A 24,156-nucleotide genomic window follows, 5' to 3' on the forward strand; every position below is an offset into this window, starting at 1 on the left:
TCCCTAGGACAAGCTGACAGTGTTCTGCTACTGCACCATGTTCCTCATGTGCCTTCCAGGACAATAGAACTACTTCCATTCTACTGCGCAACTAGCGAGGCAAGTGCACGACGTACTGTTCTCCTCAGGTTGTTCCCATGTGACAGGCTGCATACAACTGCTCAGACCTCATAGTCACATACGCTATACACAGTTAGTGGGCGGCAGTGATGGCACATGCACCGCAGTAGTAGCAGACGCGCGACGAGAGGACACACTGCCATGGGGCGGGGAGATGCTGCTGAGCGCTCGCTCTCCGCCTGTGTGCTAAGGGCCGGCCCCGGCCTCGCTTTCATTACGCGAGATTTCAGCTTGGCGCCGTGACCCCCATGTGAGAGCAGCAGCTCCTAGTAAACACTCCCAGCGCTGCTCAGACATGGCTGCCCGGCGCTTCCACCACTAGGCAATAATAACAGCGCCCAGGCATAATAGCAGGCTGGTACTAGTAGTGTATAGCACACCTCTCCTCCTCCTCAGCAGCGCCTGCTCTGTCGGTGGAGCCTGTGCTGCTGCCTTCTTTGTTGTGCTGCTGTGGCTGTCATCGACAACTCTGATGCATTAAACAGTGATATTACTACGAAGACAAGGGATTCTGGGACGATCCAGAGAGGTGATTTCTTTCTATTTCATCCTACAGCTTAGTGAGTGTGTGAAAGATGTGGATCCAGGTGAGGACCATTGACGGAACAGAGACGCACACCATCGATGACCTCTCCAGGCTTACCAAAATTGAGACCCTGAGGTTAAAGATACAGGAGAGTTTCAACGTGACCCCAGACCGGCAGCGCCTCTTCTATCGGGGCAAACAGGTAAACAATTGTAGGCGGTAGTGCGTAACACCGGGCACTCATTTGGTGGTGTCACAACACGACGGTAAATAAAGTAAATCCAACAGAGAACAAAGCATGCTGTAACTTTGCGATATATCATATATGTCTATTCATTTTCTAATACCTTATGTTGCACGCTGCATTGGCTAAAGATGCAGGAGGCATTTATTTACATGCAGTACATCTATGGACGTGGAATATACATAGCAAAAACATCCTTCCCATAGATCAACAGATATCTCCCATCTAAACCACCCAAAATTTAGGCCAGACACCCTTGGATGGATTGATGGAAATACGTACAAGGTTACAAAGTTTAAGTATGTCATCTATTCACTTAAATGAGCCTTATTGACCTAGCCCAGGAAACCCTTTCACCCTGCATTCCTTTACTGGTTGGTGGGCGGACAGTACGTTAACCCCTGCAGCACCAAACACCTGTGCCCTTTTCACCACTTCTGATGTAGTGTCTTTCATCCATGTTTATATCTCTGGCTTGGAACTGCCAAGCAGTTGCATTCTTTTTTGGATTATTAAAAGTAGAACTTTCTATACTCTTGATGATTAATAAAATATATTACTTCTCCTCTCTTGTTTTCTGCATTGTTTTCTTAAATACCTACAATATTCTAAGCAATTACACAGGCTTTTAACGTCATTCAGGATCTGTCAGTTCCTTACGCATTTCCTGGGCTAGCAAGCCTTGTTTCTGCTGTGTAAGATCTTATTCATAACACCTTCATTTCTTGGTTGTATTTTCTTTCCATCATCACTTCTCTTAAATTAGAACTTCACACTTAACACCTCTCCTACTATAAAAAATGATTCCGTAACAAGCTTGAACCCCCATCAGTGCTAGTGTGCTAGACGTCTACTGTTCTACTTCCTTTCTGGAAAGGCCTAGAAGACGTAACTTGGCATGCAGACACACAAGTACTTTGCTAGCGGAGAGCGAGAGGCCTATAGAGCATTCACTTTGTGTCTTGATTTGTAGTATCATTGGCTAGAAAGGAACTCTGTATCGAAAACAAGAATCACTGTTTATTAAAATTTTTACAAATGTTTCTATTTACACAATATAATTAGTAGCTTAAAATCTTCTACACACACTGCATATTTGTGATCTACTCATGCCAAAGTCAATTTACAAAGAACGTTATATTTAAGCAAAGGGTGCTAAGCAAATGTCTAAGGATTGCCAGATTCTAGGAAGGATTGATTTGTTAGTTTCATCCATTATCATTATTGTAATTGTTTTACTTTGCCATGTCTGTTTTAAATTCATTTTGTGTAATGTTTTTATATCAGTACATATTTATGGATTGTTTCTGGGGATGTACTGTTTTCATTCGAAAGCTACAATGAAACCGTTGCATTAGTGAAAGCATATATAATTTATTTTACAATGAGATTGCTTTTGATATCGGGCAAATTAAATAAAAGCTGCACTGCTAAATATAATACAGCATTTTCAGATCTTTTGTAAGATCCCCCCACCCTTTTCCTCCTTCCTGTGATTTTTATTTTGGTGAATAAACCCAAATGCAAGACTCTGCCCCCAAACTGCAAAAGCCACTAAGCTGTGGTCGTCTCCGCCATGTGACTTGTTTTTGTGAACAATGCGTGTTGGAATTGTATCAGCTAGGGCCTATTTGTAATGCCTCCCTACAAATGTTATTCTTTAACTACTGACCATCCATTCTACTGTCTATACTTTTTCTACAGATAAATCTTGATTATCTTAGAAATTTGATAGTAATCTAACATGTGTAGATTTATGCATAATTAAAAGCCAGACAACTTTTTTTGCTGTTTGACATTAAAAATATATCACTTCTCTGTAGATGTTCATGTGAGTTTAACTTTTAGGGATTCATCTTTTTTTTATCTCGTTTTCATGGTTAATATTGACAGAAACTCCTCCAAATATTAGCAAAATTATTCTAATTAAGCTTGTTAATTTGCTGAATTTAAAGTCATTGCCAGGGTGTTTAATCTATTGGATATGGATGTGTTTGTAGATGGTTATTACAACCCATCAAAGGCTTTGCATTTGTCTTTATGGAGAGAAGTGTGCATTCACAATGCCTGTACTAAATTGTTATCACCAGTCAGTCTTGTTTTTCTGTAGTCTCTTCCAATGTGCACAATTAATGAGAGGCATCTGGCACAGTATGGCTTCCCGCCTCCTCGCATTACAGCATGTTATGGTTCTGTGATCACAATACTGCGCTGTGTTTGGTTACTTGAACTTTCATCTGATGCATGTAAAATAGTAGTTAGCTTTTTATTGGTTCTCAGATTGTATAGTCTTAAAGCTTTGGATGTAGTATAGTTTTGTTGTTTTAAGTCGGCGCAGAAAACATAGATGGTTAGTTTATTATAAGAAAATATTTTATATTATGGTTAATTTTATATTCCATAAATTTTCGGTAGTTTACAATAATTATACACGGACCAGGACGTTATAGTACATCCCTGTGGGTAGATACTTCCCGCACCGGGACATTCTATAACGTCCCGTTTCTGGCATCGGCTCACGAACGGAGCCGACACCAGGAGCAGCCGCTGTCAGCTGTCAATTATAGCTGACACCGTGCTGTAACGCTGACCACCAGCGTGACCATGGCATGTAAGGGTCTTCCCCCTATCTTCTGGTCAGCCCCGATGTCCTGAGCAGTTGGACCCCTTCCGGGTCTGACTGTAAACTCTTTTCCCATGCGTCTGCATGCTCAGACAGTTTACAATGCTCTACAATGAATAAGTATTGTAGAGCAGTGTATTGGACTTGAACCAGCAATCGAAAATAAGACCACTAAAAAGTTCATCTCATCTGACCAAAAAATAAGCTTTTATATGTCCACATTCAAAAAAGAAAAAAATTATAGTATGTACAATGTGACAATGCAAATCTGCTCTGGATGGCGCCTCCTTCTCTTCTATGCCCGTATACCACCACACATAGGGTATCAAACTTTGTGGAGCCTTTTTTTATTTAATCCATTTAATATGTTTAATTTTCCATCCAAAATGAATGTATTGTTAAAAAATATTACACTTTGTAGAACGCATCTCCCTTTTGTTTTAACCCCTATTAAACACTTAAAGGGGTAAACAAACTTCTTAAAAGTGGTTTTTCATACGTTGAGGGGTGTAGTTTCCATAATGGGGTAATTTACGAGTCTAGCTGCTATTTGGACCTCTCAGTCAATTAAAAGTTGAGAAGGTCCATCTAAATACGGGTTTTGCTGATTTTCCAAAAAATTTTAAAAATGGCACCCAAATTCTGAGCCTCATAACATTCTAGTAAAATATGTGGAATCTTAAATTAACCATGCCAACATAAAGCAGACATTTGGGAAATGTAAGTTATGAATTTAATTGGAAGCTGTCACTATCTGCATCAAAAGTAGAGAATTTAGAACTTTGAAAATAAAGAAGTTTTCAAAATTTTTGCTGAATTTGTTTTTTTTTTCATAACTAAACACAAAAGATATCATCCAAAATTTTAAACTAATTTGAAGTATAATATGTCACGAGAAAACCTCAAAACTCCCTGGATATCCTCTAGCGTTCCAAAGCTATAAGCACTTATAGTGACACAGGGCAGATTTTGAAAAATGGGGCCAAAATAGGCTGAGTCCCGTAGGGGTTAAAGAGGTTGTCCAGCTTTAGCAAGTACTATCTCTAATTGCTGCCATTCACTAAAAAGTAATATTAACTTCCTATGGAAAACATTCTGTCCATGGTCAATAATTGCTGGGGGGTTTTCCATGGCAGGTGGATGCCAGATCAAGGGATCTGTGACTGCCATGTATGGAAGCCTATTATGCCCAGTTCACTACTTGGTGTAATAGGCAATCTGTCAATGAAAAAGTGACCGTTAAGATAACTTGCCCCACTGCAGTGATTGACATCATTCGCCTGATTTCGGAAAAGTTCTCCTCCATGACCTTGTACAGTTAATTTATATGTCACTTCTAAGTTTTTTTGGAGAACGCAATTACGCTGGGATATGAAGCATGATCTAGTGTCAAACAGCTTGACAACATATTAGTAGTAGTGTATTAGCTACATTTCTGCTGGCGGGTTTCCTTTAAAGGGAACCTGTCATCAGATTTTACCCTATTACACTACTAGCATCCTCAAGCAGAGTATGAAACACCCTTTCTAGAATGTCCTCTTTTATATAACATATCAGCCGTGTACTCTATACTCTACGCCCCAGTAACCTCTGCAAGTAATTTGCATAAAGAATGAATTAACATTATTTTACTATGGGCCGAATAAAAGATTGAAATAAAAACAGAGTGCTGGTGTTTTGCTAAGGGGGAATCTCCATCGGGAACTACTTCAAAAAGTAGGTTCCCCATGGACCATTTCCTCTAAAATATGAAAACAATTATTCCCGGCGATGAACTTCGTAACGGAAAGTAGCGGCTGTCCGAATCGCTATTTTGCCTCCTAAAAAATTTAAATAAAAAACATATCTAACGGTTGTACCATTTTCAAAATGGTATCAGTAAAAAAATGTCATCCCTTCCTGCAAACAATAACACTTTGCACAGCTCCATACACTGAAATATAAAAAGTTTGAGGGTGTAACATTCTGATATGGTGATGCAAGGCATTTTTTAATCAATGTAATGTTTTAGACATGCTAAACATAGATAAATTATATAAATTTGGTATCACTGCAATTTTACTGATCCAAAGAATAAGAAGTGTCGTAGATTGAAAGCCATACAAATAAATCCCATCGGAATATGGTACAATAGTTTTGATTTTATAAAAAGAACTTGAAAATTTGAAAAAAAATTAGCATTTTTCCGCTGTCTACATGTTACGTTTGTCATGCAGTTATTTTAACCGCCCAAATTAGTTACCAAGATGTACCATATGTAAGTTTGTGTTTGCATAAGTTTTTTTCATGTTGAGAGGGCTTGTCGGAGGGAAAATGATCAATTTTCCAAATTTTCGAAGAAAGTTAAGATCATTACTTTAGATTTTTCTTTTTGATAGGGGTTTTAAAATTTATTTATAAGATCTCTCCACAAATCATCCTATTTTTTTTTTGTTTTTTTTTGTTTTTTTAACTATACCTTTAAACTCTCCAAAATAGCTTTTGGTTAGCTTGTTAGTAGCTCACATGAATTAAAACAAAATAGGGGAGCTTTTTAAAATAATGACAATAAAATGATTAGCCCTAGGTTGTACACATTAATGCAGAATAAAAGGAGCAAACTCCTCTCAAGCATGGTGCTAACCCACATGTGGATGTCAACTACTTTATTAGACACAATTGGGAACAAAAGGGAAAAAGAATTTGGCTTTTGGAGGAATATTTTGCAGGAAATATTTTAAATGCTGTTTGGCATTTTCTGATCCCTTAGCATACAAGAATGACACTATTTGAACCCCCTCCCTGCGCTACAGTGCGGCGAGAAGTGACTTAACAAAGCGGCGGCTCACGTTCAGAGCCAGCAACATACAGAACAGATGTCAGTTGCATATCGCAGGTGACACCTGTCTACATCACCTGCGACTGGAGTTTCCTCTGATCGCGGGTGTTAAACACTTACACGCCGTTGTCACAATGGGCATCGCTGGGGTGAATAAGACCATCACTAGGCGATAATTGTTGCTGTCTAGGGCCGCGGCAATTGTCAGCGGTAGGTGCCATGTCTGGTAGTATTATGCCATCGCCTAGAGCAGTGGTTCTCAACCTGTGGGTCGGGACCCCAGCGGGGGTCGAACGACCAAAACCGGGGGTCGCCTAAAGCCATCGGAGCCACAATTTTATTGTGTTTTTACTGCGAGTTGCATGGTTTGGGGTCACCACAGCTTGAGGAACTGTATTGCGGGGTCACAGCATTAGAAAGGTTGAGAACCACTGGCCTAGAGAGCTATGATTGACCGATCTGTGCACCCACTGCTGGATAAGGGTTACCACTTGTATGTAGATAACTTTCATCCCACCGTTCCCCTATTCCAAACCCTCAGTTCTAGAGGTTCTGTATCGTGCGGCACTGTATGCAAAAACCATAAAGATCCCTTGAAACCCTTGTTAGGCAGCAACTTAGAAAGGGGGGACATCAAGGCACTCAGCAATCAGAACTATGTCCTTGTTCTAACCACAATTCATGGGGACTCCAGCACCCTCATTCCTGTACCAGGTACCACCCCTTTCCCCAAGCCAGACGGCATCCTAGCTTACAATAAATACATGGGTGGGCTTGATCTGTCAGATCAGGTACTGAGAAACCTGCAGAAAACGAAAATATGGTACAAAAGCACTTGCCGTGTACATATTACAGATGATGCTGTACAACTCTCACGTGCTGTATCAATGTACAGGTCATGCTGTATCATTTCTCCATTTTCAAGAGGTGGATAGGAAACTAATATTTGGACAAGGACAGGGCCCAGTACCTCTGGATTAGATGTACCCCGATTTTGTCAGGACAGCATTTTCCTGGTGAATTCCGCTGCTTCTAATGGAAGGACTCGGAAAAGAGTCTGTTCCAAAAGAGGAGTTAGGAAGGACACTACAGTATATACTACTATGAGACCTGTGAGAACTCCAGAGTGACAACATTTTAGTTGGTCCCCTGGTATATTCCGCCTCCTTATATGCAATGCATTCACAATTCACATCCCACCTTTGTTTTGAATTCATTTTGGTAAAAGGAATTATTGTAACAACTGCTAGGTCCCATTGCTCCCTATACCACTCAATTGTTTCATTTCGGGATGTAGTTTGCAAACTAGGGTCACTTGTTTTTATGTTTTTATTTAGGTTTTCTTTTTCCCCTCCAAGTCTCTGGATTTGTTAGCAGACCTTTTATAATTCTCCAAGTTCATCATTTATTTATTATTATTCGAGTATAAGCCTAGTTTTCCAGCACAAAAAAATTTACTGAAAACCCAAACTCTGCTTATACGAGAGTAAAAAAAATATCAAAACTCACCTTTCCGGCTTCCCCCACTGCTGGCTATATACTGTGGGTTATGGTCTGGCAGGCTATATACTGGGGGGCAGGCGCTGGCTATATACTATGGGGCAGGATCCGGCAGGCTATATAATGGGGAGGCTGTGACCAATGTATTTCCCACCCTTGGCTTATACTCGAGTCAATAGGTTTTCCCAGTTTTTTGTGGTAAAATTAGGGCCCTGGCTTATACTCGGGTTGGCTTATTCTCGAGTATATACAGTATTTATATTCCCAGTGCTTTATCATTGCGGAGCCCTACTGGATTTCCATCTTGGGCATCCATTGCACATCATATTTGGAAACCTGTATGTTCAAAGTTCTTAATTCACCATATTACACCATGCTAAATTCTCCAAGGGTGTGCATTCAACAATTAGGGTTACATTTCAGGTTCCCCTCTGTTTTGGTACCACTAGGGCTCTCCAAATGCACATGTGGGGTTCTTCTACACTTGAGAGAAATCGTTTTACACATTTTTAGGGGTTACTTCATCGTTTATCCCTTGTGGCTTACAAAAATTAGGGGTAAAAGTGACTTTTATAGGAAAATTTTCACCTTTTTAATTTTTAGGACCTAATTTAATCAAACACCTTTGTGGGCAAATACACATATTACATCTTGTTAAAATCTACAAGGGGTATACTTTCCTAAATGGTGTCACTTGTTGGGGTTCTCTATTTTGGTACCACTAGGGCTTTCCAAATGCATCCTGACACATGAAAAGGATGTCTGTCTAATTTGGCTTCTAAAATGCAATTGTCCCTCTTTCCCTACTGAGCCCTATTGTATACCCATATAACATTTTATTTGCAAGTGTGTGGCAATTTTATACTCGGGAGAAATATTAGTACACATTTTTGGGGGTTGTTTCATCTTTAATCCCTTATGGCTTACAAAAATTAGGGGTAAAAGTTACTACTTTGAGAGAATTTTAATCTTTTTCCTTTTAGGTGCCTAATTGAATCAAACACCTGTAGGGGAAATACATATATCACCTCGCTAAATTCGCAAAGGGGTGTACTTTCCAAATGGTGACATTTGTTGGGGTTCCCCTCTGTTATGGTACCATCTGGCTTTGAAAAGGCAAACAACCCTTTTTCAGTTCTCAGCCCTACTGCGAACTACCCATACAATATTTTATATGCACATGTTGGGCAATTCTAAGGAGAAATTGTTTTACACCTTTCTGGGGGTTGTTTCATTTTTTTTTTATCCCTTGTGGCTTACATCAATTTGGGGTAAAAGTGATCTTTTTCAAGAAAATTTTCACTTTGCTTTTTTGGGCCTTATTGAATTAAACACCTGTTGGGACAAATACACAAACTACACCTTACTAAATTCTCCAAGGAATGTTATTTCCAAAATGGTGTCTCTTTTCTCTGTTTTTGGTTCCACTAGGGCTCTCTAAATGCATCCCGACACTGTGGCCGTAAAGTAGGGTACAGTGACAAAATGGGTATTGGCATACTCAGGAGGAATTGTACTAAACATTGTAAAATGCATTTTCCTTTTCAATGCATTGTGAAGGTCCAAATTTAGCGTTAAATGGATATATTGTAAGATAAAATTTACATTTCTGTAATTTCACTTTCATTTTTCACCCTCATGAAATGCTCATAGGGTTAACAAACTTCCCAAAGGGTGTTTTGAATATTTTGAGGGGGCAGTTTCTAAAATGGTGTCATTTGTGGGGGTTTTCTGTCATGTAGGCCTTATAACAGTGATGGCGAACCTTTTGGAGACAGAGTGCCAAACTACAACATTTATACGTTACACAGTGCCAACATGACAATTTAAGTAGTAACTTATTTATCCCAGCTGTATCACAGGTTTCAATTGTATTGGCGTCCTGAGTTCACCAATACAATAGAAAGATAATGTGGAAATTTGGATTGTAGCTTCCTTCCGGGGTCCCCTGAAGAGGAAGAATCAGAGGACCCAGAGCAGGAGCTCCAACTTTAATACATCTCTATCCACACCTTCCCGCTCCTCCTGTAGTACTGGCAGCCAAGGATGTTGCTTTAAAATGGCGCTGAGCATGGCATGTGGTCTTGGACCACAGGAGGAAGCTTTGAGTCCTGTCTGGCAAACTCTGTTGGTGTGAAGGCCTGGGTGCCAACAGAAAGGGCTTTGAGTGCCACCTCTGGCACCCGTGCCATAGGTTCGCCACCACTGCCCTAGAACCTCTACACTGGATTCAGCAGACAGCCCCACCAATATCACTGTGGGAAAACAGTGTCCCAGATATGCCGCCTAGGGGAGTTATCAAGTTGGGCACACATGAACAATATGAAAAGGTTTGGTAGGTGTAGCATGGCTTAAGAAAAAAAAAAAAATATAATTATAATTTTTTTATTAAGCTATTCTACACCTTCTAAGGTTTTATACGAGGAATATGTCTTAAAGTGCATGAGCCCAGCACACTAATTATTGTTAGACATTGCGATATATAGTTTTGTTACTTTTCTTTTATTAAATAATAACAATTATTTTCTAATCCAAGCAAGGGTAAAGTTTTTTTGTGGTTGTACATAGATGGTGCACTTTGCATGTACATTTTACTAACTATTGAAACCTGATAGTATCCTTTTATACCCAGGTTAGCAATGGTGCACATATGTTACTACCCTTAATCCTTTGATGATGCCTTACTAGCTGTAATTTTACAAGTTCACAATCATGACTTTTTTTTTTTTTTTTTGGTGTAAACTGTATTTGGTATGAGTAAGAAAGCATTTATTACCCACACTTCCTTTCTTTCCACTCATGACAGGGATTGAAAAATAAAGGACATGCCATGCTGTTCTGATCATAGGCAATTAAGTCAAGGAAGTTCACTCAGTTACAATGGCAAAGGTCAAAGGAAAGAGAGGATGATTTTTCACTACCTCTTGCTGGCCTAAGCTATTTCACAGCTAGAACTTTTTAATGTTTGTTAATTTTGACTATTTGGGATATATATTCTTTTCAACTTTTTATAAAAGTACAGGCAGTCCCTGGGTTACGTACAGGATAGGTTCTGTAGGTTTGTTCTTAAGTTGAATTGTATGTAAGTCGGAACTGTATATTTTATAATTGTAACTCTAGCCAAAATTTTTTTGGTTTCTGTGACCATTTGGATTTGATACATTTTGGGTTGTCATAAGAACCAGGATTAACAATAAAGCTTAGTTGCAGACACCTTTGATAACTCTTACAGCTGATCATTGTAGTCTAGGGCTATAGTACAATAAATTATCAACAGCCAGAGGGCCCCGTAACTAGGGGTCGTCTGTAAGTCGGGGACCGCCTGTACCTGTTTCCACATTCTTTTGTGTTTACCATAATTGTTTATAGCCATTTTTCCGTGACTTAACTTTATGCCTCTGGAATGTAAATCCTTTTGAAATCATGCCATGTAAGTGTTCTCTCTGTTTTGCTATGTATGCTTCTTTTAAAATTCACGTAATTGAAAACTATGCTGGAAAACTAGATCTCAACGAATGAACTATTGCAGTTGCAATTCTTTATTTATTCAATAGTGGAATTCATTGTGAACAATAAAACAAAATAAAAAAAATCTGTGAATATCAAAAATATTATCCCATGGAGAACTGTGTAAAATGATATTCAAAATGGAAATGAAATTTCCAGCTGATCAAACTTCAGTGGTAATGGATCATGGCAAAAAATTGGGTCTCAATTTTGCGTGGCCTCAATGTGCCTATATGTCTTCCCTACAATACCTGGGCATGATGCTGATGAGCCTGCCGCAGATGCTCTCCTAAAGGATCTCCTCCTACACCTGAATTAAAGCATCGCTCAACTCCTGGACAGTCGGTGGTGCAACGTGGTTTTGGTACACAACATGATGTTCCAGATATCTTCAATTTGGTTGTAGGTCTGGGAAAGGCCAGTCCATAGCCAATACCTTCATCATTGATGCACAATGTTGGCACACTACAGCCCCACAAGGCCTAGCTTTGTCATGCATCAGAAAGAACCAAGGGCCAACTGCATATGGTCTCACAGTGGGGTGTGAAGATATCATCCCAGTAACTTATGCTAGTCTGGGGTCTTTAGCCATTGGAGGGCTGTTCCAAAGAAGTGCCCTCCCAACCAGTTACTGACCCACTGCAAAGTTCATGCTGGAGGAAGTTCATACAGTTCATGCTGGAAGAAGTTGCAGGCATTAGAACTTTCTCCATGGCATCTTTTGTCACATGTGCTCAGTGTGTACTTACTGTGAAGAGCAATGTCAAATCTGCAAATCTTGGTGTTCTCTTTCAAATGGAAGTCATCCTGCACAGCATTGGCTATTAGCCCATTCCTGGGGCAGGATCAAGCGTAGAATTGTTTAGCAGCACAACCGTCCAACAGCGTCAATGGTTAATAATGAGAATCCTTTTTTAGCTTTATTCAAATTAAGAACAAGTTTTTAGGGGTCGTCGCTTCTGTTACGTGTCCCCCAGAGCACTTTTCTTCCACCTCCCTGGGCACTCCACCTCCTGCTGCTGGTACTCATTTCAGTCGTCAGATTTAGTACAGTGAAAAGTAAATGAGAATAATCGCACTTAAATAAGCCTCATAACATCCAACGGAAATGAGAGGATAATAAGTTGATCCACTCACTTTTATAAGTTGATAACGGTATACTTGACTCAAATTGCATCTTGTTGTGGGGTGTCTGTTTTTCCTGTGTTCTCATCATTATCTCCTCTCTACTCTGCTAACTCCCCCTACCCACTCTTTCTTGCAGCTGCTATGTGAACCCATGCTCAAAGCTAATTTTTTAAGCACATGTCTACAGGATCAGGAAGTAAGAATTCTCCTTATGGAGAGTTTGCCAATTAAGACCACCTTATAGGTGTGTGGTGACTTGTGCAATTATACTATTTCCTTCTTGTTTGCTGTAGCTCCCAGAGCTCATTAGGGGATTCTGGGAAATATGCAAATATGTTTCCCAAGGTGGGAAATGGAAAACTATGCCAACTTTTACTACCTTGAATGGCAGCCCCCTTAAAACCAAGCAAGACTTACAAGAAGCCTAATGACATGTTGGATTAAGCCAAACCAGTGTATCTCTTACAGAAGGAACAGACTCCCAACTGTAGACGGTGTTGTTTCAACCTCGTTAGCTACTGTCCCCAGTCAGTACAGCATAGGGAAATGGTGTTGGAGAGGCTATTGACCTCAGTCAATATCTTCTCACTCAGCCAAATCATTTCCCTACACAGTCTTGAAGGGACCCAACCAGGTCGAAACAGTGCTGTCTACAGTTGGGCATCTGTTCCTTCTGGAATGGTTTCGCTTAACCACATATCATTTTATTAGGCTTCTTGTAAGTCATGCTTTGTGTTAACGGGGCTGCCTTTCAAGGTAGCAAAAGGAGGCATTGTTTTCGATTTCCCAACTTGGAAAACATATTTACATATTTCCCATGTCTACAACAGGGAGGAACAGAACCTCCTTCCACTTGTTTTAGATCTGTCGCTTTTGTATACTGTACTTGAATTTGTTTCTGTCTTAATGTATGTGAACCCCTTACTGATTGTACAGCACAATGGAAATAATGGTGCTCTATAGATAAATAATAAAGAGATGGCAGGGAAGAGATAATGATGAGGATGATGACACCCGCTCACAGGCTTGCACAGATGTCCCCATAACTCGAGACTATTATCTTTGCTGGCAGGAAACCAGGTATATTTTTTATACTTTAAAAAAATGAATTGAGTCCGTAATGTTGATTATAATAGCAGAATGGGAATTAGTATTAATAAGGCTACAGGAAGAACAGGTCCATAAGTTCCTGGTCGACAGGCTGGGAGTAGCAGTTCATGAGGACCCTAAGCCATGCCTACTCCTGGTGGACCATGAATTGTTTGATTCTACCACAGACAGTGCATTCCTCATTGAAGCCCTGTACTTTGCCTGGAAAATTTTAGCCAAATTCTGGATGGCTGAACACCATCCATGACTGGCATAAGATAGTTAATGCTGCTTTCCCCCTCAAGAAGTCGATATTTATCCACAGGAAAAAGGAAACTAAATTTCTTGTTATTTGGGTCAAATTGGGGCACATTTACTTACCCGGCCGCTGGAATTCACTGAAAGTGCATAGTCCACTGTGCCGCCATTCACTAAGATTGTGTGCCCGATATTCTGCATGTGTTGCTTCCCTGCTCAGGTCCGACAGAGTTCACCATCTTCAATTCCCTCGCTCCGTCCGAATCTGTAGGATTGTCCGACAGCAACCGCCCCCCCACCCCCAATTTGTGTCGCATGTAAGCGCATCTGCACCATAAAAACCCATTGCGTTCTCCAAAATCCCAGTGCAGACAGCTGATAATTACCTGTCAAAGCCGTGTAATCCCTGAAAAAGGTGTACTGTTCGACAAAGCACAACCCTTAGTAAATGAGCCCTATTATCTCCATTTACCACTGCCTTACTATAGTCTCTGCCTTCTCCATTGTGTCTTGTAGTGGGATCAGGGTCCCGATGAGGGAATGGGCTTCAGGTGCATGGTGGTGTAATCATTTGCTATGATTATTTGATCATTTGCAGTACAATTTTGACATTTTATAAATAAAACCAAAATTATAATATTAAGAATCATACTAAACTCCATAAAACTTTATATTTTCGGAAGTTATATTTGCATTTTGGAGTTCATAAATAGACACTAACAATCAATTTTGACTCGATGTACATTTTGTATTTTTAAAATATGCGAGAAATTGCCTTTAAGCCCTTCACGCTCATTGACGGATATATCCGTCAGCGAGCTATGAAGGCTTTATGATGAGGGCTTGTGGTGAACCCTCTTCATACAGATACGAAGTTTGCTGCACATTGCAGCAAACGTCGATTGCTAATACCCATGGCTGGTGCTAGCACCGATCATGGATGTTAACTCCTTGATTGCCATGGGCAAAGGCGCCGGTGGCATTTAAGAGACCTTGTTGGACCCATGGCTGCATGGTTTCTTAAGATTTTTTGCAATGAGCCAGTTGCTCATTGTAATGAATCCTATGTAAACACGACATATACTGTAATACAATATTGCAGAACATGGTAGGAACGAACATACCATCTAAGGTTAAAGTACAACTCCTGATTCTGAGCTGCGACCCATCTTTGTAAGAAAAAAAAAAATACTCACCTTCCCCGTTCCCCTACAGCAGGCTTCTCTTCCTTGACTTCCTTTACACGTTAATGTGCTGCTCTATTGCCACATCACATCGTGTCTCCTGACAATAGAGCCATGCACTAATGTGGAATAGAAGTGAAGGAAGACTACTGTAGGGGAGCAAGGAAGGTGAATATTGGAATATTTTTTTCTTAACGGAGTTTGGTTGGGAAAGGGGACATTGGAAGGAGAGGGTGGGGGTAGCTAAAGAAAAGAGGCATGGGCATGCTGCCGGAAAGGGAACAATTTAAAAGACGGGGAGCAACTTCAGGAAATGGGACAATATAAGCAGGCACACAGGTGGTTATGGTGGTGCATGCAAACATACATTTTTGGCTATGAAACTAAGACACCAGACTGTATACCCACCGGTCCCTGGAGAAAATGTATGTTTACAGCTAGTCCTTGGGCAAAAAAAAAAAAAAAAAAGATTGGGGACCACTGCCCTAGAGGGTCTAAGAGAGTAAAAAAAAATAAAATTATAAGATATTATAAATTCAAATCAACTTCCTTTCTCTAGAACTATGATTTTTCTTTTTACTGTTTATTTCGTTTTATATTAAACATGTTAGCTATCGCGGCCTCTCAAAATGGGCAATCTATCAAAATATAAAAAGGGCTATTGCCGGCAGTGAACCACTTCATGGAAAATAGTGCCACAATTCCTCACACCTCACCTCACACAGCTCCATACACCAAAGTATGAAAAAGTTATTAGGGTCAGAAGATGGCCAAACAATTTTTTTTTTTTCCGTGCACATTGTGTTTTAATTTGTTATCACCGTGATCGTACCGAACCAAAGAGTAAAGTAGACATTTCATTTGAAACGCACAGTGAACATCGTAAAAACTGAGCCCACAAGAAAATGTGTAGATGAAACTTTTCACCAGTTTCACTGTATTTGGAATTTTTTTTTCCCGCTTCCCAGTACACGGCATGGAATATTAAATACCGTCACTATGAAGTACAATTTGTTTAGCAGAAAACAAGCACAGCAGGTGAAGGTGGGGAGTGAAAAATGAAAACCCAAAAATAACCTGGTTGTTAAGCGGTTAAAGGGGCTGTCCGGGTGTTTAAAAAAAATTATATAGAAAAATGAGCTTAATTCCTTTGGTACTCCCATTGAAACTAATGATGTATCAGGTGCTGCGGCAGGGGGTGGATGGGCGTGCCAGGAGGTGGAAGTTGTCAGGGTATAGTGTGTGCCTCTGTAAACAAATGGGCACAGAGGCAACGGGGTGCCGGAGGAGAAAAGCATAAGTTTATTTTTCTACAGATCCCTCCCCCCTTCAGCCATCTGCACTTTTTTTAAACACCCGCACAACCCCTTTAGGTGCTGAGCTTTCCACTTCCCTTGAATGTATCTAACCAATTTACATATCACTTAATTTTTACAGAATACATAATTATTTAGACCGCACACACATCCGTAAGCATTTTGTGTTCCAATTTTTGCAACCGTTTTCTGGCCACAAAAACTGTGTGTGTCACCCAAATGTAACCCATATGACACTGGAAACTAACTGTAGTTGCAAAAAAATATGATAGGCTGACACCCACGTGACCTGCTCTCCTGGACAACGGGCCATATATACAAACATTGATCTTAAATTAAAGCCTAAAAGAGGGGTGCACAACATGCAGACTGTCAAGCCACAAGTAGTTGCCTTCACCTTGCCAAGAGTCCATAATTAATTAAAGGATTCAATGGTGCAGGAGGCCAGGTAGTTGTGAATGCAGTTCAGAAGTCCTCTCTTGCAGCTCCGCTCTGTGTCCTCACAATGATAGTATGCTCCAGTGTCGGGGCACAGAACAAAGCTGGCCCAAGAGTGTTAATGGCTGTACTGTACCAGCTACCAGGTCTCCTTTCTTCTCTGGGTCCGGACGCTGGCGCTCACTGCTAGTGCAGGACACAGACCAGCCAGCACAAGCTAACTGCTCCGCCACTCTTACTTCCCGTCCCTACAGTCATGGCCAAAAGTTTTGAGAATTATACAAATGTTAATTTTCACAAAGTCTGCTGCATCAGGTTTTATAATGGCAATTTGCATATACTCCAGAATGTTATAAAGAGTGATCAGCTTAACAGCAATTAATTGCAAAGTCAATATTTGCCTAGAAAATGAACCGTTTCCCCAAAACACATTTCAACTTCATTGCAGGCCTGCCTTAAAAGGAGCAGCTAACATTGTTTCAGTGATTGCTCCATTAACACAGGTGTGGGTGTTGATGAGGACAGGGCTGGAGATCAATCTGTCATGATTAAGTAAGAATCACACCACTGGACACTTTAACCCCTTAGCGCTCCGCGCCGTAGCTGTACTGCGCAGCTTCCCACTATTGGCGCTCAGCGCTGTACAGCTACTGCGCAGAGACTATGCCGGTTCAGTGTTGCATAGCAGCCGAACCGGCATCGTTAGCCGCAGGGTTTCAATGGTAATCTACCGTTGACATCCCTGGCTAACACCCGCGGTCGGAGTGGGCTCCGATCGCGGGCGTTTAACCCGTTAAATGCCGCAGTCAACGCGACCGCGGCATTTAACATGCCTTCCGGGGGTCTTTACCCCACGATACTCTGCAATACATCAGTATTGCAGAGTATTATCATGAACAAGCAATCAAATGATTGCTTGTTCATATCCCATGGTGGATCAAGTAAAAAAAATGTTTTTCAATAAAAAGTAACTTTATAAATCACTAAAAATGCCCATAAGCCCCAAAACATATAAAGAGACATATAACGCTCAAAAAGTCTAAATCATAACACAAACCCCACATATATAGTATCACCGCGTCCATAACAATCCATAGAATAAAACTAAATAACTATTGAACCCATATACTGAACGCCGTAAAAAAAATAGTTAAAAACCCGCCCAAAATTATGATTTTTACCTATTATATCCCACTAAAAATGCAATAAAAAGTGATCAACAAAACATATGTACTCCAGAATGATACTGTTGCAAAGAACATGTCCCGCAAAAAACAAGCCATCAACCAGCTCTGTAGCCAAAAACGTTAGGGTTTTATTTGGCAAATTTAGTAAAACATAAGAAAAAATATTCATATCTGGTATCCCCGTAATCGTATCGACCCATAGAATAAAGATAACAGGATTATTAGGATATACGGTGAACACGAAAAAAAAAAAAAAAAAGTAAAAAATCCAGTACAGAATTGATACTTTTCTACTCATGACCTTCAACAATAGGTGATACCAACCCCAAAATGGTAACACTGGAAAAAGCATCTCATCGCGCAAAAAAATGCTGTCACATGAAAAGCGAAAATTTTATAGCCTTCAAAAGGGGCCAATGAGGAAACTAAAATCCTGACAGCTGCAGGTCCCTCCTTCCCTTCTGCGCCTCACTGTGCCCCCATAACACAAGTAATGTCCACATGTGGGGGGTCGCTGCACTCAGGAGAAATTGTAGAACAAATTTTATGGTGGGTTTTCTCTTTTTATCTTTTGGAAATGTGTAAATTTTAGGGCTAAATGAACGTATAACCGACAAAATTTGACCATTCTAAATTTCACCGCCATTTTGATTCAATTACTATGAAGATCTCAAGGGGTTAACAATCTTTGTAAATGCTGTTTCTGATAGTTTGTGGGGTGCAGATTTGAAAATGGGTTGGTTATATAGGGGTTTTTTGATGCTAAATATGTAAAATTTAATTTCAAACAGTATTTATCCCCAAAATAGTCAATTCTGAAAATACGGAAAATCGCTATACGATTTGTAGGCCGCGTGACGTCAAAATAAATTATCCAAACATTTCAAAAATTATGAAAATTTAAAGTAGACAAATGGGAAATGTTATTCGGCAAGTTATTTAGGTGGTAAATCGATCTGCCTGAAAACGCAGTGATTTTGAATTTCGAAAATGGCAAATTTTTCTAAAAATTCATCATATTTTTTTTCCCTTTTTTTGTAAATAAATGCAAAACTTATCAGCCAAAATTTACCACTAAAATAAAGTACAACATGTGGGGAAAAAACAATCTCAGAATCGCTTTGATAAGCAATAGTGTTCAAAAGTTATAACCATATAAAGAGACGCAGGTCAGAATCCAAAAAATGAGACTGAGCCTTAAGCTGTAACAGGGAAGAGTATCGCAGCTAAAAAGATTGCACCTCAGTTAACAATCTATCCCATCATCAATGAATTCAAGGAGAGAGGTTCCACTGTTGCCAAAAAGGCTCCAGGGCGCCCAAGAAGGACGAGCAAGCGCCAGGACGGTCTCTTAAGTGTTTCAGCTTCGGGATCGGGCCACCAGCAGTGCAGAGCTTGCTCAGGAATGGCAGCAGGCAAATGTGAGTGCATCTCCACACACTGTGAGGCGGAGACTCTTGGAGCAAGGCCTGGTGTCAGGGAGGGCAGCAAAGAAAGTCATTTTCTCTAATGAATCCCCTTTCCGATTGTTTGGAACATCTGGAAAACAGCTTGTTCGGAGAAGACAAGGTGAGCGATACCACCATTCTTGTCTCATGCCAACTGTAAAGCATCCTGCAACCATTCCTGTGTGGGGTTGCTTCTCAGCCAAGGGAATCGGCTCTCTCATAGTTTTGCCTAAAAACACATCCATGAATAAAGAATGGTACCAGAATGTCCTCCAAGAGCAACTTCTCCCAACCGTCCTAGAGCAGTTTGGTGATCAACAATGCCTTTTCCAGCATGATGGAGCACCTTGCCATAAAGCAAAAGTGATAACTAAATGGCTCAGGGACCAAAACATAGAGATTTTGGGTCCATGACCTGGAAACTATCCAGATCTCAATTCTATTGAGAACTTGTGGTCAATGATCAAGAGATGGGTGGACAAACAAAAAACAACAAATTGTGACAACAAAGCAAGCATTGATTGTGCAAGAATGGACTGCTATCAGTAAGGATTTGGTCCAGAAGTTTGAGAGCATGCCAGGGAGAATTGCAGAGGTCTTGAAGAAGGGTCAACACTGCAAATATTGACTTGCTGCATTAACTCATTCTAACTGTCAATAAAAGCTTTTGTTACTCATAATATGATTGCACTTGTATTTCTGTATGTGATAAAAACATCTGACAAACACACATAAAATCCAGAGGGCAACAGATCATGTGAAAATATAATATTTGTGTTATTCTCAAAATTTATGGCTGTAGTCAAAAGCATCTTACTCAGCCAAACCATTGACCTACGCTGTACTGAGGAGTTCCAATCAGGTGGAAACAGAGCTGTCTATAGTTAAGAGTCTGTTCCTTCTGGAATAGATACAGGTTTGGTTTTAATCCTGCATCATGTCATAAGTCCTCTTGTTGGTCATGCTTGATGTCAAGGGAGCTGCTTTATAAGGTAGCTAAAGAGGCATTTTCCTTATCCCATCCTGGAAAACTTTGCATATTTTTCTTTGAAATATTCAGCACTTATTTCATTGAATCAATTGTACCAATATATTATATATTATTGGAGTTGGTCCATTTCATTACGATCCTCACTCTACACTTCTGTCAGTTGGGTTACAAGGGGAATTTGGCTGACAAAGTTAACCACCTTTCCTCTGCTTGTCTCTATCTTCCACTGCACTTCGGATCCTGGCAGTTAAGCTACCAGAATAGAGCTACTGATTGTGAGGATACACTATTGATAACTGTGGGATCTGTGGGACAGGCCTGCACGTCTGAAGATGTTGGGTCCCTACTAATCAGAATGAACCTTTGCATTATTTACAATTTTTAAAGTAGGTGACCTGGTCATCTGCAAACTGCCCTTCGGAAGTTACTAGGAATGAAGATCATTTTAAGATCAGTTGAGAGAGAGATCACATTGGTTTTTCTAGAGGGAGGTTATCGTAGAGCAATTGGGCATTCCAGAGGATATAGTTGTTAGAGGAGGAGGAGAAGGGATACAATGACTAATAATAAGGTTAGCATCTGAGAACAAAGTTGAGAACTCTCTACTTCCTGTTTCAGCTGCTTCAGGGTGGTGGTGGGACTTCCGCCAATGTGAAATTAAGGAACTGTTTTATTTATGATACCAGTATTTAATGGCTGGACAACCTGCTTCACTAAAAGGAAGATTTAAAATTGTAAAATAAAATTTTATGAAATAACTCTAAGTAGAGGCCATGCTTAGGGCTAATTCCATCAAACCTTTATGGCCTGTAATGGACCATGTGGTGGCCACATTGTACAGACTTAACACTGCTCTGAGGGTAGTTCTCCATTATGTATGATTCAAGGACAAACATGCCGTACTGATAAAATGATACTGTGGCCATGCATGATTTCCTTGCATCAAGTTATATATGAAGCTTGAACTCCCATCCCTGGAACACTGTTGAATCTGTGAAATGCAGGCACTATAAGGTCCATGTTGCACAGACCAAAAACATGTGAATATGGCGTTCTTCCAAATCAAAACTGGTACACATTTACAGTTGTGTTCATGAAGCCTTACAGGTAGTATAGTCACGGTTCATATAACATTTCAACATTATATACTTTTATATAAAGTAACAAGACTAAAATATGTTTTTTTTTCTTTTTAGCTTGAAGATGGGCATACCCTGTTTGACTACAATGTGGGCTTAAATGATATTGTACAACTCTTAATTCGATCACAGTCTGATGATCCAGTCCCTTCCTCAAAGAAAAAGATCTCTGATGGGAAAACCCTTCAGAATTCTTCAAATAAGCACAAATCACAAGTTAATTCAAATCCCACCCAGCCTTCTACTTCCGCCCGAGCCTTTCTCATTGATCCTGGCATTGGCATTTACAAGGTTTGTATTGATTTATTGATTTTATCTGTTTTATTATTGATTGAAGTTTGTACATAATGGTAGAATATCATACAATCCTGGTGAGGATAAGGACCAAATCTAAATTCATACAGTACATGCATAAAATAGAATATTACATTTATAGCACATTTTTGTACTCCTTTTCTTGAAAGCAAACCTGTCTCTTGGCGATTTTGGACACTAAACCACCCAAAGGTTCTTTCGGGTTAACAAAACAAACTTTTATACTTGCCTCAGTGCTTAAGTGCCTGCACGTTCTGGCAAGTGAAGCATGGAAAGATGAGGCACCTGCGCGGGATCTCCTGATGCGAGTCTGATGTGCCTCATCCGTTTATTTTTTACATTTATTTCCAGTTAAAAAGGTCAATTTGGGACCCTAAACCACATGTCTAGAAGAACCTATAGTTGGTTTAGGGTCCCAAAGCGATCTGATAGGTCGTCTTTAAAGGAAATCTACAGACTAATTCATAGCTTATAAAGCAGTGTCGCTGACATAATCCTCTCATAAAAGATCTAGCCTTGCAATAGTATTTTCTATTCTTTTCCTAATAAAGATAAAATATGCTAAAGAGCAGCAAGTGCACTGGTGGGGGGGGGGGGGGGGTCACCAGAGCACAAGCAATAAAATGCCCCTTGGAGCACTTGCATCTCATTAGCATATTTTAACCCTTTCACTGCCAGGTATTTATGGAAATTTTGTTGCGTTAGTGGCCTGAGCAATTTTTACAATTTTGACACGTACAAATAAAACCGAAATTGCAGCAAAAATAATTCTACTAAACCCCAACAAACCATATATTTTCTGAAAGCAGACATTTTCCCCACTTTTAAAATCGAATAAGAGTTTATAGACAGAAGCACCTCCATGCAATTCTGATTCATAGTGTAAAATTTTATTTAAAAAAAAAACCCATAAAATTTGACTTTGATGACAAACACAAAATATGTACTTTCACTACTCCTAAATGTAATAGAGACATGTGTAGAGTTCAGAGATACCTCATAGTCATATGTCCACATGAATAAGACATGAATAACATTTCTAGATGAAAAGCGTATATTAAGTTAAGACTGTCACAATCTGAAATAAAACAGATTAAAAAGCAAAGGCACTCCTGAAACCTATATATTTTTTGAAAGCAGACAACCAGTCCATTGCATTTGCCTTGAGTAAGAGTTGACAGCCTATACCACCCTCATATGACTTTGTGACAAACACTAATTTACAAAATGCATTTAAAATGCCTTGAAAACATTAGTGTTTACACAAAAACCTCATAAAACCTCATACACCACAATACACAACATCAACAAGAATTTAAACCCAAAAATGCTAAAACAAAAAACGATACCGGTTTAAAAATCTATTATTCACAAAGTAAAAAGCTCCTATTGTGTCAAAATAATTTTTTTTTTTAGAAATTGTCTACTATGTATACAATTATATACTTTGCAAAAAATAGTAGGATGTGAGGAGCTACATACCCCACATATGTATATTTGGCAAAAGGGGAACGTCAAATTCACAGAGGGTGCCAAACATTTTTTGCAGACAATTGAGTATTTGATGTGTAGTAATAAAGGATTAGGAGCGTCGCTTTTGGTGTGCACTATATGCATCACTCCCTCTCTCCTGGTATGTAACGTGTTTTTTCTTCAATAAAAGTATGTGCCTGAAGAAAACAATAACTGATACTTGGTGAGTGCCCTCCTTATCTTTTATTACTACATCCCTTATACAACCGTAACCCAAATAAAAAGCTATATATCCATAAACCAAGCTAATGAGATGCAAAAGTCACTTTTAGATGTGCACCAGTATATTAGCCGCACAATAACGACATCTTTCGCAGTTCATAAGAACTTGAGTAACAACACCATAACATAAGTATAATTAATGGAGGGATGGCGTGAAATAAAAACTTTATTCAGGAATGTGTGGATGTTTTTAAGTTAATATTTAGCCACATTAGGTGAAGAGCTTTGAATGTTCATTGTTTCACAAGTGTGTTTTCAAATTAAAAATGGGGTTAGGGCTCATTCACAAGGCCGTGACATCCCCATAGACGGCAATAGCGGCACGGAAGCAATACAGTGCCACACACCAGCCAGCAGTATACATACACAGTATACACACAAAACATCATACACAACAGGTAGCGGAATACATATAGCTGCTGCTGAACTTCAGTAGCTCTAAGCTGGTGGGCGGAGCTTGCTAATCTGAGCTTCTGCAGCAGGAGCTCAGCTCACCAGAGAATCCTTTGCTGGGCCAGTCAGATGCTGTGATGGAATAGCAGCAAAGTGATCACACTCCAGCTGACTGCT

The 24,156-nt window shown here is 39.8% G+C and overlaps 1 protein-coding gene across 1 annotated transcript in view; it reads left to right on the forward strand.

The window, feature by feature from the left end:
- Positions 1–235: 235 nt before the first annotated feature.
- The window catches only part of UHRF2 (ubiquitin like with PHD and ring finger domains 2), a 64,234-nt gene continuing 40,313 nt past the window's right edge, over positions 236–24,156 (forward strand). The window contains exons 1-2 of the mRNA XM_072152182.1: positions 236–848; positions 21,574–21,807. Of these exons, the coding sequence (XP_072008283.1) occupies positions 696–848; positions 21,574–21,807 (387 nt within the window). The 5' untranslated portion in view covers positions 236–695. The remainder of the gene's footprint in view (positions 849–21,573; positions 21,808–24,156) is intronic.

The sequence above is a fragment of the Engystomops pustulosus genome, chromosome 1, assembly GCF_040894005.1.
Source record: "Engystomops pustulosus chromosome 1, aEngPut4.maternal, whole genome shotgun sequence".
Classification (NCBI taxonomy): Eukaryota; Metazoa; Chordata; class Amphibia; order Anura; family Leptodactylidae; genus Engystomops; species Engystomops pustulosus.